General features: G+C 34.4%; 1 protein-coding gene across 1 annotated transcript in view; it reads left to right on the top strand.

The window, feature by feature from the left end:
• RAB31 (RAB31, member RAS oncogene family) overlaps positions 1 to 7449 on the top strand; it is a 171251-nt gene extending 163802 nt beyond the window's left edge. Inside the window, exon 7 of the mRNA XM_074274945.1 lies at positions 6366 to 7449. Coding sequence (XP_074131046.1) covers positions 6366 to 6463 — 98 coding nt within the window. The 3' untranslated portion in view covers positions 6464 to 7449. The remainder of the gene's footprint in view (positions 1 to 6365) is intronic.
• Positions 7450 to 18412: the final 10963 nt, after the last annotated feature.

Here is an 18412-nt window from a genome sequence, read left to right as displayed (position 1 = left end):
CTATCATCTACCTACTCTCTGATGAGAGTTCTCATCTTAAATAACAAAATTCTTCTCCCTCTTAAATAGGCTTCTCCATTTTAAATAGAAAAATTCTTTTTTAAATAGTATTTCATTCTTCTAAATACATGTAAAGATACTTTTCAGTATTCATTTTTGTAAAACTTTGCATTCTAAATTTTTCTCTCTCCCTTTCTTACTTCCTCTGTCCCCCAAATTGCAAGCAATTTGATGTAGATTAAATGTGTGCCATCCTTTTAAAGATATTTCCATATTTGTCATGATATGTAAGAAAAATCAGACAAAAAGGGAAAGGAAAAAAAAAAAACCCATGAGAAAGAAAAAAAAAAAAAAGGTGAAAATACTATGCTTTGATCCATATTCGGTCTCCATAGTTCTCTCTCTGAATGCATTTGACATTTTCTGTCCTACGTCTGTTGGAATTATTTTGAATCACTGCATTGAAATACATTTATAGTTATTAGAGGCATTCTCAAGCGACTCATTTTATATTCTCTTTGTTAGATTTATTGGTTCACCAAACATTTGCATAGCTCAGCTAACATTAATTAAACAAAGATCTGTGATTTAACCTTTATTTGAATTTAAGAAAACACAAATAACACAGAATTGGTGGTGGGAGAGAGATAATAATTTCTATTTTGGACTTGTTGAGTTTGAGGTGTTTATAGAACATACATTAGAGATATCCCAAAGGCAGTTGGAGTGCAGACTGGGAGAAAGACTAGGAATATAAATAGATGGATAGATAGATAGATGGATCTGGAAATCATCTGCATAGTGATGACAGTCACAACCATGGGAACTGATATGCTTACAAGAAAGATAGTATATATAGAGAAAAATACACAGGGACTACCTGGGAATATCTATAATTAATGGGTATGCTTTTGATGAAAATCCATCAAAGAAATCTGTGAAAGAGTGTGGTCAATCTGATAGAAGGAGAATGAGGGGAACAGAGTATCATGGCAACCTGAATATCCAAATGGGAATTATGGTCCACAGTGTTATATGTTGCAAATGAGTCAGTAAGGATGAGAGCTGAGAAAAAGTTATTTGATTTGGCCTTTAAGAGGTCATTGCTAACTTTGGAAAAGGAAATTTTAGTTGAATGGTAAAGTCAGAAGACAGATTGCAGAGGGTGCATGTACATGAGAAAGTTGAATTTCTCAAAAAATTTAGCTGAGGAGAGGAAAATATGGAGAATTTAGCAAAGATGACAAAATCAAGTGAGGATTTTTTTTTTTTTTAAGAATGGGAGAACATGGTTGTGTTTGTATGCAATAGGAAAGGAGGAAGTAGATAGGGTGATATTGAAGATTAGAGAAAGGATAAGAATAAAAGAGGAGTTAATTTGCTGGACAAGACAGAATCAATGGTCCATACTAATGTGTTAGCAAAGAGAAAGACTATCTCTTATGTGAAACAGGGCAAGAGGAAGAGAGTGGGAGGAAGATGTTTGAGTGATATGAATTGAGGAAAGAACAAGAGAGAACTCTCAGCAGATTCTTGAACATTTTTGGTGGAGTGTGAGGTGAAGTACTCAGTTGAAAGGGTTGGTGAATGAGGTGCTATGAGAGACTTGAAAAGAGACATGAATATTTAGAACAGTTGCTATGGTGAGTAACATAGTGAATTGATTAAAGAGATGTAAAAGGACTGCCTTTGCTGAGGACCCACTTGAAATTATGTAACATAAATTTGTAGTGGATTCAGCATGATTTCCTTCAACTTCATTCAGCAACTCATGAATAGAAATGAAGGAGGTGGATGGTGGGAATAATTCAAGATGGGGCTTGGCAAAACATGATCCACAATAGGACAAGGTCCAATGTAGAAAATACTGTAGTGTTGAACTAATTCACAAAGGAGTCAAAACGGGGAAAAGAGGGAAAAGAGAAATGTATAGCATACAGGGATGATGGCTTGTAAAAGTACTAAAAGGTGGAAGAATTGGAGATCATGAATTATTAATAAGATGAGAGGTTGTAATACATAGGAAAAGCTGGAATATTAAGATATTTTGACCATTTTTGACCAAAATTAAGAATTTTGACCATTACAAATTTCATGAACATGAGAGCATAAAACATAGGTAATGGCAAAATCTGGGGTATGACCCATCTCTGTGTGGAGCCTAGGTGGAGTAGAGGAGTACGTGAGAACTTAGGTTATTTGCTGGGACATCGGTATGGGTATTGAAGTCTCCAAGTATGAAGGCAAGAGCTGTGGTGGAGAGAAAGACTGAACCAGACAACTATGAATGAACTATATGTGTGTATAACTATATGATGAATATTTTGCAGCAACATTGTAAAATAAAGTTGGTTAGAGTTATTTTTAAGTATCTGAAGACTCTCAAGTTATAGGCAATGGACTTCTGTTTGAATTTTCTATTTGGTAGAAATAGGAACTAGATGCTGAAATAAGGCAGATTTAGGTTTCTTAAAAGAATACCCTCTCTAACAATTTATACTGCCCAAAAGTTAACTGTGCTGCCTCTGGAAATAGTTACTGAAGTTCTTCAAGTTAAGGCTAGAGCACTATTAGTCAGTCAGTCAACATTTATTAAATACCTACTTTATGCCATTGACTGTGCTAAGTATTGTAGATACAAAAAGAGACAAAAAATAATCCTTACCCTCAAGGAACTTAAAGTCTAGTGGAGGAGACAACATGCTTACAAATTCATACAGGGCACACGAAAAATAATAAAGGATCTGAGTGTATCTCAGAGATTCCAAAAATGGGGAAAGGACCCACATGAACAAAAATATCTGTAGCAGTCCTTTTCATAGTGGCAAGTAATTGGAGATTTAGTGGATGCCCATCAGTTGGGGAATGGTTGAATAAGTTATAATATATGAATTTAGTGAATATCATTGTTCTATAAGAAATGATCAGCAGGATGATTTTAGAAAAGCCTGGAAAGACTTACAGGAACTGATGCTGATTGAAGTGAGCAGAACTAAGAGAATATTGGACACAGGAACAAGATGATTATGTGATGATCAACTGTGATGGACTTGGTTCTTTTCAACAATGAGGAGATTCAAGACAATTCCAATAGACTTGTGATGGAAAGAGCCTTCTGCATCCAGAACTATGAAAACTGAATGTGGATCAAAGCATCATATTTTCACCTTTTTTTTTTTTTTTTTTTAATTGTTGTTGAATGTTTGCTTGATTTTTTTTTTCTTTCTCATGTTTTCCCTTCTTTTGATCTGATTTTTTTCTTGTACAGCATGACAAATATGGAAATATTTTTAGAAGAACTGCACATGTTTAGCCTCTATTGGATTGCTTGCTGTCTAGGGGAAGGAGATGAAGGGAGGGAGGGAGAAAAATTTGAAACACAAGGTTTTGCAGAAAAGAGTGTTGAAAACTATCTTTGCATGTATTGGGAAAAATAAAAAGCTATGGGGGAAAAAAGAAAGAAAATAATAGAGGAAAGGCACCAGAATTAAAAGGGGTTGGGGAAGGCTTTCAGTAAAAGATGGGATTTCAGTTTGGACTTAGAGGAGGAGAAATATTCCGAGCATCAGGGACAGCAGGAGAAAATGCCTAAGCCTTAATATGGAATGTATTTTGCTGGGAAGAAACCAGACCAGTATCACTTAATCAAAAAATATGTATCAGGGAGTAAAGTGTAAGAAATCTGAGAAGGTAGGAGAAGGATAGGTTTTAAAGGTCTTTGAATGACAAACAGAACATTTTGTATTTCATCCTGTAGCAATAGGGAGTGACTGAAGTTTATTGGCAGTTAGGTGGGTGGATGAGGTATGTTACATGATTAGTTCTTCCTTTTAGGAAAATCATGTTGTTGGCTGAATGGAGGATGGATTGGAGTGAGGAGAGACTTGAGGGAAGCAGATTTACCAGCAGGGTTTGCATTAGACAGGTGGCAATGTCAAAGGAGAGAAGAAAGACTATTAAAGACATATTGCAAAGGTGAAATTGCAGATTTTGATTAGATATGAGAGATAGTGAGGAAACTGACTTCCAAGTTATGAGCCTCTCTTCACAGTATTTGACACAAATGATCACCTTCTCCTCCAGAGCATTTTCTCTTCTCTTCTCTTGGTTTTTGTGGCATTGCTCTCTCCTCTTTAATTGTTCCTTTTAAATCTCATTTTCTAGTTTTTTATTTAGTTATATTTTCTTTAGTTATTTGTATTGTACCTACAAACCAAGAACATTCCCTAAGTCTGTGTTTTGGGTCTTCTCTTTTTGTTCTATAATATCTCACTTATTTAAAAAAAAAAAAATTTAAATCATGTTTGTTTACATTAAGTTGTAACATGCTAACAAAGCAATCTCTCAAAAATACAAAACTGTTTAAAAGTTTATCATAATTACAATGTTCCTATTATCGTGCACAATAATGTTTCTGTTCCTTTCACTTTGCATCAATTCAGAGAAGTCTTCCCAGGTTTTATGCAAGTTGCTTTCTCTGAAGCAGAGATTTGACCACCTTCCCAGTGAGCTCTAGCAACTCCCTATTACCTCTGGGATCAACTATAAAATCCAATGTTTGGCATTTTAAAATTTTTTATTAATTAAAGCTTTTTATTTACAAAGCATATGCATGAGTAATTTTTCCAACATTGATCCCTGCATAATCTTTTGTTGCAAATTTTTCCTTCCTTCCTCCAATTCCTCCCCTAGCTGGCAGATAGTCCAATACATGTTAAATATGTTGAAATACATGCTAGATTCAATGTATGTATACATATTTATACAGTTATCTTGTTGTGCAAGAAAAATCGGGTCAAGAAGGAAGAAAAAGAAAAATTGAGAAAAAAACCAAAATACAAGCAAATAACCACAGAGAGAGTGAGAATACTATGTTGTGGTCCACACTCTGTTCCTATGGTTCTCTCTCTGGGTGTAGATGGCTCTCTTCATCACTACACAAGTGGAACTGGTTTGAATCATCTCAGTGTTGAAGAGAGCCACGTCCATCAGAATTGATCATAATATAGTATTGTTGTTGAAGTATTTAATGACCTCCTGATCCTTCTCATGTCACTCAGCATCAGCTCATGTAAGTCTCTTCAGGCCTCTCTGAAATCATCCTGCTGGTCATTTATTACAGAACAATAATATTCCATAGCATTCATATATCATAATTTATTTGCCCATTCTCCAATTGATGAGCATCTACTTAGTTCCCAGTTTCCTGACACTACAAAGAGGGCTGCCACGACGATGTTTGGCATTTAAAGTTCTTCATAGCTTGGTCCCTTAATCCCTTTCCAGTTTTCTAATACTTTATTCCTATTCACTTACTCTCTGATTTAGCTCTAGAAGCCTACTTGAAAATTTTCAAATATAATATACAATCTCCCATCTCCATATCTTCACACTAGCCATCCCATTCTGAAACTATTTTGTCCATTACTTCCTCCTTTTGGTTTTCCTACTTTCTTTTAAGACTTGGTTCAAGTACCCCTCCTCTCTATATATTATATACTTGCTTAGTTATCTACATGTTATCTTTCCCACTAGAATATATACTTCTCGAGGGTAGAATTTTTTTTCCTTTCTTTGTATTCTCAGCACTTAGCATAGCAGTATAGTAAAATCTTAATGGATGATTGAACTGAAACTCCAGATAACATTTATATAGTGATTACTGTGCTAGGCACACATTTGGCTTTTTCTAGAATTTTACTTCATTCTTGTTAATATTTATATTCCCACAAAAAAGTATCCCCTGGAATAGCTATTATTTTTAAAAACAAATCATGAAGCAAACAAAGAATTTTACTTTCATTTGGAATGCCAATATAATTGAATTTGAAGAGTCTTCTTATATGGTTTGCAATAAATTATTTCTATGTTTTGATAGCCATTCAAGGAATGGTGGACTAAATGTTAATAAATGTTATTGCTATGCTATAGATTTCCAATTGATTGGGTTTTTTTGAAAGAAAAAAACAATTAGGAACATTTCTGAAAGTTTCTAATAATGATCATAGCATATTTGAATCTTTCGACTATTTTTTGGGCTGAGTCTGGGGGTGGAAAGAACTAGGGAAAGAATAAAAATGAACAGAATAAAATAATAAAAATGCACTTTCAGCATTAACAACGAAGTACTTTTTTCTCTGTCTCTCTATAGCTCTGAGATTTCTATATCCAGCAGAGATAAAGAAGAGAGAAAAAAGAAGGGACTTCTGTTAGCCCCTCTTCCTTTTGAATGTGTTTATAAACACTCTACTTGGGTTACTAGAGAATCTTTTTTTTTTTTTTTTTTTTAAATAAAAATTTGTGTGAAGGCATGCTGGCAGGTGAAAAACTCAAAAACTTAGCCTTGACTTTCTTTTATGTTCTAGGTCGTCAGATCCCACCCTTGGATCCCCATGAAAATGGGAACAATGGAGCAATCAAGCTTGGCAAGCAAACACCACAAACAAGCAGGCGATGTTGCTGACCCCATGGGATATCATCTGATGTACTTGAAGAACTCAAATCCCATTTTCTTGTGCACTGACTGAAGGACTTCCCACTTTTGGTGACTTGGTGCCTTGCTTAAAAAAAAAATCCCAGTTCTGCATTATGAGAAATATGCAGGCATCCCAGCCAGAAAGGATTTAGCAGAAATTTATATTGATGGATTGGATTATACCAAATTCATCTTGTCCTCTTCTCCTCCCTTTTTCTCTCATTCTTCTTAAAACAGTGGTTTTCACTGAGTGGGTGAAGGAAGGGAGTGGGTGGATGACAAGTTATATAATGAGTTCTCTGTTAAACCCTCCCAATACTCAAGTTTTATAAGAAAGAGGATGTATTTTTGTTGGCTCAGTTTGTGTGGGGGATTCTGGGGTAGATCATTCTTCTCTGACTTCCCAGTTGGCCTGGTCTCACTGCTAGAGTTTTTTTCAGTATCACTGCCTTTGTGGATGACCTAATCAGGCACTTGTAAAAGTTAGCTAGTGAGGATATAACTTTGTAAATGGTTTTAGAAGTGAGCCTGTTTTTTCTTTTAATTTAAATTTTAGATTTGTACTAAAAAATTTCTTTTAAAGAAAAAATAGAATTTAGTCCATACTTCCCACATTTTCTATAGAGAACAAGAGGAGTATTGTCCAACTAGCCCTCAAACTACGATTTGCACAATTCACTGAAAAAGAGGAAGAGGAAAGATTTATTTGAAAGAAAGAAAGAGAAGTAAAGGAGATGGAAGAAACGAAAGAAAGAAGAGAAATCGTTTTTTAGATCCCTGCTTTTTTTCCCCCTCAGTGTTTAGCATTGTACACATTTTTGAGTTTCAGGTACATATAGAGTGACAAAACTGAAAAAACTGCTACAAATGACTTAGAGGTTCAGCAGGCCTATTTTCTGAAAACAACAATAACAAATTAAACAAGGTATTTCTATATAAGAATACATATGAGCAGAGAGTAAGAAAAGAACAAAGACATTTTAAAAAGAGGTACTACCAACTGCATGTTGTTTTGATGGACAGGGAACTCAAAACAGAGTATTTCCTTGCTAATAGAATCTGTTTCTTAATCAAGGTTGAGAATTAAAGTTGCAGGCCAAACCATTGGGTAAATTTCTGATGAGGGAAGAGTAGTTAGTTAGATTGTTGAAGCAATTAGCCAGAGTGAGTGGCAGATGTTTTAGGCTTTTAGACACTTTAAGACTATTAGACCAAAAAAAGCATTAAAAAAATAAAAAGATATCCTGCAGACTCCTCCACATTCTCATCAATGCAGCACTCCATCATGTCTGCACAAAGAAGAAGGACCTTGGTATGGCCTTCCTGACCCTGATTCTTTTCCTTCTTCTGTGACATAGAAGGGATTTGAATATCCTTTTTGTCTGTTCAATTTTGAAAAGAGTACTTGGATGTAGTGAAAGAGAAAAATTGAAGGCTGAGATGGATAAGGAAAACAGCTAGTTTTCCCTAAGTCCAAATACTTTTTACATTCCAACGTTTTTTTAGCAATCTCGGATTGAATACTTCTTACCAAGCTTCAAATTGGGACAGGAATTTTAGTACCTCTCAGATTCAGGTAGGGAATAAGGGATTAAGATGGATGGGACCTTAGAGATCATTAAGATTTTTTTTTTTTTTTTTTTTTTTTTTTTTTTTTTGATGAGGAAAATGAGATCAAATTAAGTAAGTCACATATGGAGTAAGTAGGAGAGATGGACTTTGAACCTAAGCCTTTTATACTACATCTAGCTATCTTTTTACCATCCTGTGAGAAGAAGTCCCACTCTCTCCAAAATATTTAGTCAGGAACCATTGAATCAAGGGAAATTTGGCTCAATTTTTTATCTTTTCTGTGCCCCTTAATTGTGGTCTAGGAAATATTACTCATAGAACTAGAGAATGGAAGGAACGAATTGAAAGGAGGAAGCAAAGGCTCAGAAAGGGTAAGCAGTTTGTCCTAGGTTATGCAATTAGTTCATATCAGAGCTGGGAGAGAAATTAAATCTTGGCTAAACATCTGGAGTTTTCAAGTCTTAGGGAAAAAAACCATATGATTGTTTAGTTCCTGTTGCTCTCTGATCCTTTTTTTCCTGGACTGAAGAAATGAGTTGTGTCAATGGCCCAAAGAAGCATTTATTGAAGGTCCATTATAGAGGTCACAGCCCTCCTTATTTTGTGCTAAAAAAGGTTGTATGTGGAACAACAATCAAGGGATTTATATAGCCAGGCTCACAATAAAGATCTTTTGAAATAAAAAAAAAAATTACATCTAAAAGTAATAAAATACAAAGATTTATAAATAATCAAAAGATTACAAATGACAGCTTACAAATAAAAAAGTTTTTTTGTTTTTGTTTTTCTTTACCATGAACATAAACAGTTTGATTCTCCAATTGTATTTCTGAAATTGGTAGAATTGGTGTGTTCTTGAATTTTCAGGACCTTCATCCATTCTACATGTCTTGGTTAAGTATTGAGTCTAAGTTATTTCAAACAAAAGCAGATCCATCACAAGTAATTAAAAAAGAGAAATTCTAGCTATCTGTGAAAAGATTTTATAAAATTTCCTCCATTGTCCACAGGCTACAGTTGCACTGAATTTGCTTATAGGTCTGTTACAAATCTGTTCATCCTTCTGGAAAGAAATAGTTAATAATAATAGTAGTTAGATATTAGAAACTGAAGTCAATTCTTTTTGGGTAATGTGCAGATTTATGTTGAGCTTTTCCCCTTTATACACAGAAACTGAGTTAGTCTGAACTGAGCAGGGAATAGAGTAGAGAAAGTAAGGAACCATATTCATGTGTTACATAGCTAGGAAATTACACTGGACAAATTCTAACATAAAGGAGGCTAATTTTGATGACAGAACATGAATATTCTCCCCCCCCCCTCCCCATCATCACCACCAAATTAATGGACCCAAGGATCTTTTCAGAAGGGAATAGATTTCAAGGTAATTATCTTTATCTCTCTAATGCTGTTTCTTTCTATAAGAAGCCCGTTGTTTGTTTGGGGTTTTTTTTTGGGGGGGGGGCTTTCATCATCATTTAAAAAATCAGGATAGGGCTGATAGAGCATTGGTTGAGTAAATACATTTATATGTCTACTGAGCTTCTCAGGAAAGTACTTAGACCCTTTTGAAGAGTCAGGATTTTTCATGAGAGCCATTAAAAAAAAATCTTTGTAACCTGAGTTAACACATGAATTGTAACCAGAGTATATTACAAGATGACCTTATAAAACAATGTGCCTCCAAACTCTGGACAGAGCATTAGAGGTTACATAATACTATTTCAATCATTCCCACTTTTTTCCCCTCTCTTTCTTACTTCATCTTTCCTTTCTCTTTTCCTCCTTTCCTTCTTCTTTCCCTCTCTTCCTCCCTCCCTTCCTTTCACTCTCCCAATTTCCTTCCTTTTTTGTTTCCTTCTTTCCCTCCTACCTTCCTTCCCTCTTTTCTTTTTTCCATTTTTCTCTTCCTGCTCCATTCCCTATCTTTTTTAGTGTACATATATACATATATAAATATGATTTTACATTTCTTAAGCTAACATATTATGCCTTTCCTTGCCTGAGTCTGACTTACAGATATCTATTGTATATTGTAAATATGAATTTTTATAGTGCCCATTTCACATTTAAGAACAGAAAGGCCAAAGATAGAAAATAGTGACATGCAAAAGGTTGATATAGATACCTTGATGACTTGCCATTTTTTTTATACTTTAAAATAGTACATTAATGATACTAAGCATGCATTTTTCCATTCAGGCTGCAAGATTTTGAGGGCCCCAAATTAGCCATTCTCCCACAGTTAGAAGTAATGAAATTATACTCCAAGGAAGATTAATTTCATTTCTTTCAGGGGATATGCTCAAGTGTTAGTCAGCTAACATTTATTAGGTGCCTATTATGTGCCTGGACTGTGCTAAGTGCTGGACTTAGCACTAAAACATGTGATATCTGAAAACAAGCACTTATTGGTAGATTTCTCACTTTACATTGCTCCCTTAGGAGTGGAGCAAGTTGAGAAATAGACTGGAAAATTTTGACATGTATGCAGACATATGAAGTATATCAGTGATATATGTTTACTATTTTAGCCATCTTTTAAACCAAACTCAGTGTTCTAACATCAGCATTATGTTTTGCAGTGTGTGCTTTCTCTCTTGTGTTTTTGCAAAGAGCTTTGACTGGGCTGGACCCAGTTCCTGCATAGGGGGTATGCTTTTACAATATCAACTTTTCTTCCTTTCATTAAATAGTAGAGCATTCCCAGCCTCTCCTCACAAAATCCCCCAATCCCAACAACCAACAACAAAACTGTACCTGGTATTTTGTTTTAACATACACTGATTCATGCTAATAAATATTTTAAATATTACCAAATGTTGTAATCTTTTAGTACTCTGGTTAGTTTGAAGCACTTGGCTATACTTGTCAGAGTGAGCTTCCAAAATCAATTTAATCCATTCAATTCAAAAAGTATCTATTAAGTTTACTAACTTATTATTTATGACTATGTGCATGGGCTGCAGGTAGATATGTAAGAGCAGGAAAAGGAGAAAATCAGAACATGTAACCAGTAGGTATAGAATTTCTATTTTCAAAGCTTCATTAGTGAGCACAGATCAAATAAGTAGGATATTTCATTAGTGCTAACTTACTCAGATAACTTATATACTCATTATTACTATTCACATCTTTTTTAGTCTGTTATTAGTGTTGTCAGTACAATTTATACAAAGCATAGCAGTGCTAAGTTGTAGAGGATTTATGAAATCTAGATGGGACATAACTCCTGATGTCAGGATTAAAGTCCAACAGACATAATTTGTGCTATGAAGTATCAAAGTATAATTCATGATGAGTGCACAAGAGGAGTACAAAGTTCTATTAAAGATCTACAGAGAGAAAAGTTATTAACAAATGGGGTAATCAGAGAAAGATTCCTAAAGAATATAATATTTGTATTAAGCTTTAAAGGTGGGAATTAAATAGACAGGGAAGGTCCTGGGAAGAACATTTCAGACATAAAGAAGATCATGAATAAAGATAAGAGGATGGGAAACTTTAGGGTATATATAATTGGATATGTATGCTGGAGGTCAGTTTAAACCTGCTCAAGAGAAGCAATTGTCAGATTTTTATTGTGAGCATTTAGCCCTTAGAAATAAGCAAACTATAATCAGAGGTTGGTTTATTGTTTTGTTGATGATCTGGACTTAAAGAAGTGATAGAGAAAATGTTAATAATGCAAATTAAAGTCAACAAGATGACAGAGAAAGGCAAGGACTTGGAGCTCTCCCAAATTCTCCTTTAAACAACTTTAAGATAACATCTCAAAATGAATTCTCAATAAAAGGATAGTATGAAAAATTTCCCAGCCCAAGACAACTTAGAAGGAAATATCTTTTGTACTGGGTTGAGAGCAGAGTGCAGCCCAAAGCAGGCTGTGCCTGAGCAAGCTAGTAGTGGGCACCAACCAGGCCCAATGCAAGCCAGCAGTGAAGACAACTGAAATGGCAGCAGTGGCTTCCAGGGCTCACAGCTGGTAAGGAGATCACACAACTAGTTTAGAATGAGATCACCTTTTCTGGCACACTGTTACATTCCCCATACTTGGATCTGGGGCTAAGTCCTGGGTAAAGAGGAGAACTAACACATTGGAGCTCGCAATCACAGGGGAATGGGGACCTTGGTCACAATTACGGGTGGAAAAAGAGTATTTATGGTCATTCACAGACCAGAGCACAGGTCAGGGGAGCAATAAACACACCTCTAAGATAAAGTTAAAAGTCAAGTAATAGGCTAGGAAAATGAACAAACAACAATAGCCTCATCACAGAAAGTTGCAATGGTGGCAGGAAAGATAAAAATACAAACTCAAAAAAACACCACAGAATCAAAATAATTATATGCAAAGGCCTTACAGAAAAATGTGAATTGGACACATACCCAAAAAAGAAATCCTAGAAAAGCTAAAAAAAAAGATTTTAAAAATCAAATAAGAGGAAGAGGAAAAAATGGGGAAAGAAATGAGTGAAGCAAGAAAATTATGAAGAAAAGATTCAACAATTTGGTAAAGAAGGTAAAAAAAAGAAACACTGTTAAAAAATACAGAATAGACCAAATAATAAAAAAGAAGAAAAAAAGGCACAAAAATCCACTGAAGAGAATAACTACTGAAAAGGTAGAATTGTCCAAATGGGAAAGAAGGTACAAAAGCTTACTGAAGAAAACTAGAATTAGGCAAGTAGGAACTAATAACTTTGTAAGACATCAAGAAACAGTAAACAAAATCAAAAGAATGAAAAAATAGAAATGTTAACTATCTCATTAGAAAAACTGACATTGGAAATAAATCAAAGAGAGATTATTTAAGAATTATTAGATTGCCAGAAAGCTATAATCAAAGAAAGACTCTAGACATCATCATCTTTCAAGAAATTATTGAGGAAACCGTCTTTGATATTCTAGAAACAAAGGGTAAAATAGAAATTGAAGGATTCAACAATCACTTTCCGAAAGACATCCATAAATGAACGCTACTAGCAATATTATAGCCAAATTTCAGAACTCTCAGATCAAGGAAGAACAATTACAAGCATCCAGAAAGAAACAATTCAACTATCATGGAGCCACAGGCAAGATAATAGGAGATTTAGCAACTTCTACCTTAAAGGATTGGAGGCTGTGAAATATTTATACTCCAGAGCAGGGGTTCTCAAACTACTGCCTGCAGGCCCGCTGAGGACATTTATGCGGCCCACCGGGTTATGGCAAATGGGCTGAGGGGCGGAGATAGAGTGTGAGCTTTTGTTTTTACTATAGTTCGGCCCTCCAACAGTCTGAGGGACAGTGAACTGGCCCCCTATTTTAAAAGTTTGAGGACCACTGCTCCAGAAGGTAAGGGAGTTGGGAAACAACCAAGAACCACCTATTCAGCAAAACTGAATATAATCCTTCAAGGGGAAAAATGGATATTTAATGAAATAAAGGATTTTCAAACATTCTTCATAAAAAAAAACAGAGCTGAATAGAAAATATGACTTTCAAATACAAGATTCAAGGGAAGTATAAAAGAGGGAAAAGAGTATAAAATGGAACTCATAAGGGACTTAATAAGTTTAAACTGTTTACATTCCTACATGGGAAGAGAATAATTAAATCCTACTTTCTTGTTATTAGGGTAATTTATCCATAGAGGGCACAGATGTGAGTTGATTATAATGGCACAATATCTAAAAATTAAAATTGAAGAGTGAGAAAGAGGAATGAACTAGGAGAAGGGAGAAGGGAGAGATGGAATAAGGTAAATTATCTCACATAAAAGAGGCACAAAAAAGGTTTTAAAGTGGAGAGGATAATGGAATAGGAATATTTGAACTTACTCTCATCAGTACTGGCTCAAAGAGGGAATAACACATACATACAGTTGGTTATAGAAGTCTATTTTACCTTCCAGGAAAGAGAAGAGGAGGACTGATAGAAGGGAGGGCAAATTGTGGGAGTCAGAAGCAAAACACTTTTGAAGATGGACAAAATAAAAGAAGAGATAATAGGTTAAATAGGCTATAAAACAATCTGAAGGGAAATACACAGTAATAATAAGTGGAAAAAAATTTATGACAATTTTCTCTAACAAAGGCTTCATTTCTTAAGTATATAGAGAACTGAGTGAAATTTATAAATAAGAAATATTCCTCATTTGAGAAATGGTCAAAGGATAAGAACATGATTTTCAGATGAAGTAAACAAAACTATACTCATATGGAAAATGTCTTAAATCACTATTGATTAGAGAAATGTAAATTAAAACAACTCTGAAGTATCACCTCACAACTATCAGATTGACTAATATGACAGAAAAGCGGAAATTACAAATGTTGGAAAGAATTGGGAAAATTGTGAACTAATTCAAACATTCTGAAGAGCAATCTGGAACTGTGCTGAAGGAACTATAAAACCATATATATCCTTTAACCTAGCAATGCCAGTACTAGATCTATATTTAAAGAAAGAAAAGAAAAGAAAAGAAAAGAAAAGGTCATTTTTGTAATGGTAAAGAATTGGAAATCGAGGGGAATGCCGAACAATTGGACAATAGCTAAACAAGTTGTGGCCTATAATTGTGATATAATACTATGCCCCCATAAGAAATGACAAGTAGGTTACTCTCAGAAAAACCTGGAAAGACTTACATAAACTTATGCAGAAGCAGAACATTGTACATAGTAAGAACAATATTATATGATGATCAATTGTGAATGACTTATTTATGCTCAGCAGTACAAGAGTCCAAGGCATTTCTGAGGGACTTATGATGAAAAACTTAACCATTCTTCAGAGAAAACTGATAGTCTGAAAGCAGATCAAAATATGCCTTTGTAAACTTTATTTTTTATGGGTTTTTTTTTTTTTTTTTGGGTTTATGCTTTCTTTTACTCCATGACTAATATGGAAGTAGACTTTACATTACTGTATATGTGCATAACATATCAAATTGCCTGACTTTTTGATGAAGAGGATGGGGATAATAGAGGAAAACTGGAAACTCAAAAAATTTTAAAAGAATGTGTTAACCATATATTTCCGCCATGTTTAACATATATTGGACTACTTGTCTTCTAGAAGAGGGGTGGGGGAAGGGAGGAAAATTTGGAACACAAAGTTTTGCAAGTGTAAATGTTGAAGAATTATCCATACATATATTTTGAAAATAAAAAGCTTTAATAAAAAAGAGAAAGTTAAATACAATTTGATAGATTATAAAATTGACGCTTCATATGATAATAAAGTTTTTAAAAAATATTTTTCACAATACATGCAGATAGTTTTCAACATTCACTCTTGCAAAACTGGTTTTCAAATTTTTCTCATTCCCTTTCCACTTCACCCCTCACCCAGACAGCAAATAACCCAATCTAAGTTAAACATGTGCAATTCTAGAAGTGATTGGTAAAAATATAGATGGGTTGTATTAAAAAAAAAGAAAAGAAAAGAAAAGAAAAGAATGTTAATACTTAATATTTCTTAGGCTTAATACCAATTGCTTCAACAACAACAAAAAAGAATTTTTAAAAATTTACATGTAGTTGGGGAAAAATAAAATATTTTTAAAGAAAAAATGTTGCTTAAATATAAAAGTGTTCTTTGTCTACATTTGTTTCCCTGGAGAGACAGTTTTTAGACATTTACCAGCATATCCCTGTACAGAAAGTTGAGAGAATAGGTTTTTAACTGAAATATATTGTATGTAGAAAGGAATAGTGTTAAAAAAAAAAAAAAAAAAGATAGAAAAGAATGGTGCAATCATATTATGGGCAGTTTTGAATATTACTCCGAGTTTAAACTTTACACAGTTGAAAACATCAACTAACTGAAGGATTTTGAGTAGAGAGATGATTTTTTTGAAATTCATCTTAGTCAGATTTACAAACAGACCTCATAAAAGGTGAAGATTGGTAGTTTATAGTCAGGCAGTGGTATGACAGAATGAATGAAAGATTGAAAGATGCACAAAACGGGCTGTTGAATCAAGGTCAGAATGAGGCCAGTGGAGCACAGGAATGAGATTAAGGCCTCAGGTGGAAGAATTAACTTTAAGAAAAAATAAGAATACCTGTATCTCTTAATCTGAGGTAAGACAAAAGAAGGAAAAAAATAGGTGAAGATGCTGAGAAATTTTGAGAAGTGGAGAAAAGGAACTGTGGGAACTCAATAATCACCTCAGTTTCAGTCAGAGTCAGAGTTTCAGTTATTTAATTTAAGTTAGAGGAATAAGGGTATGGTGGGGAACTAGAAAAGAAAGGCAAAAGCAGATTGTAATCTCTACACATGAAAATTCTTTGTTGTTATGTCATCTTGCCCTGGTACACTTAACTTTCGCTTATTGTCCCAGCCCCAGAGATGTCTCACTTCACCTTTCTTATCTGTCATATGAAGCCTCAACAAACAACCTTCAGGTCTGCCCATTATATTCTCACCATATTCCTTGTTAACTTTCACAGATCTTTCACCCTAAAACTGATAATCATTAAAAAAAGATAGAAAACCCCAAAACAAAACCCCAAACCTCTTTATATTTCTCTCGCTTTATTAGATGTAGGCAGATCTTAATTGTCTCTTTATATTGGCCAGTTAATGTGATATCAATTTTTATTTCACTGTTAAAATTTCTCTATCATTTTAGTTGCTAGTTCTCATTAACCTTCATATTTACTCTCCTTCTCCTTTGGCATTTACTACATTGAATCTCTCTCTCTCTCTCTCTCTCTCTCTCTCTCTCTCTCTCTCTCTCTCTCTCTCTCTCTCTCTCTCTCTCTCTCTCTCTCTCTCTCTCTCTCTCTCTCTCTCTCTCTCTCTCTCTCTCTCTCTCTCTCTCTCTCTCTCTCTCTCTCTCTCTCTCTCACACACACACACACACATACACACACACTCACACACAAGTAGCAGCATTTAAAAATGATATTATCTTGGCAATATCACACATAGCAGCAGCAATATTCTTAAACTGATGTCACCAATGATGGATGAACAAATCCTTTTCTGTTAAATGAAGTAAGGGATTTCTATCATGACTAATCATTTTTCCTGTAACCTGACATTTCCTTGGAAAATATGTGTGAAATAACAGTGCCTTCTCAACATGATTAACTCCCAGAGAAAATTAAAATATACAGGTTTATAGAAAGATTCTTGTACCTCCACATTTGACAATTGAAAGTCATTTCTTGCATGTACTAAGCTCAAGTTACAATCACAAAATTTCTGTGGATTTTGCTTCTGGAAATATGGAGAGGAGGGAAAATTTTGCTAACCTTGCATAGAATGTGTAATGTTAATCTTTCTGCCTTATTCAAGTATTGTTATTAATGTATTGTTATTAATGCTCAAAGTGCAGGTTGATCAAACTTGAAAAAAATAAACTATGTGAAGGTTTATCATTCTCCAGGGTGTAATGAAGTATATCTACAATTTAGAAAGGGACTTTAAAAATAATAAAGAAAAAGGAAATGAAGAGGAAGAGCTAAGTCCTGACCTAAGTCATGAGGTTGGATAGTAGAAGAATGTGGAGGAGAAAGAGAAGAAGGCTTATATTTAAGTAAAGCATATGCAATTCTTTCCAAACAGGAAGAGAGAGAGCTCTGTGAGAAGAAATCAGCTATTTGTCATCTAAGGAATAGTAATATAGTACCATAACTGAATCAGAGAAAGAGCAATAGTGATGGTTAATGATCGATCCCCTGCTCTGAGAGTTCTTTGTCAACCTGACAATACTAAAAGAGCAGTCTGCTATCTTCAAGAAGCATGTATCCAGGACAGGGAGGAGAGCCTTCCAAGGCTTGTCAGACTTGACAATCATTACCCATTCCTGAGGATTTTTGTGCACACAAATGGCATGGACACATTTGTAGACAAGAATACATGGAATCTATAAATCATTGATAAGGTTTATGAAAACTTGAGCAATAATCTGACTACCTTAGAGACACAAATGGCATTTTCATCATTGTTACTAGGCAGCGATTGAGCCTTGTGATCAAAATAACAAATTTTAAAAGTGAAGAGGTGGTTAGAAAGGTAATTTCTGGTATTTCTGGGCCAATTCTTAAAGCATACTCCTGGACAAAGATGGAATGAATCTAGGAAGGGCTAGTAAATTATATGTTTGCTTGGTATTTTGCAAATCTAAACAAAAGAACTTTAATCTGGAAAAAAAAAAAGAGAAGAGAAGAAAGAAAAAACTACTCAAGTATATCTTCCAGATTAAATAACACAGAGAGCAATTTAACATAAGAATACTAATCAGAATGACCCTAAATTCACAGGAAACAAAGTAGAAGAAGCTAGCAATAACATCTATAGCTTCAGATATCTATATAAAATATTCAGAGTACAGGTAATAAGAAAAATGAACTATAGACCCCA

Source organism: Sminthopsis crassicaudata, chromosome 1, assembly GCF_048593235.1.
Source record: "Sminthopsis crassicaudata isolate SCR6 chromosome 1, ASM4859323v1, whole genome shotgun sequence".
Taxonomy (NCBI): Eukaryota; Metazoa; Chordata; class Mammalia; order Dasyuromorphia; family Dasyuridae; genus Sminthopsis; species Sminthopsis crassicaudata.
Note: the sequence above shows the minus strand (reverse complement) of the source record. Positions and strands in the feature narration are given on the sequence as shown.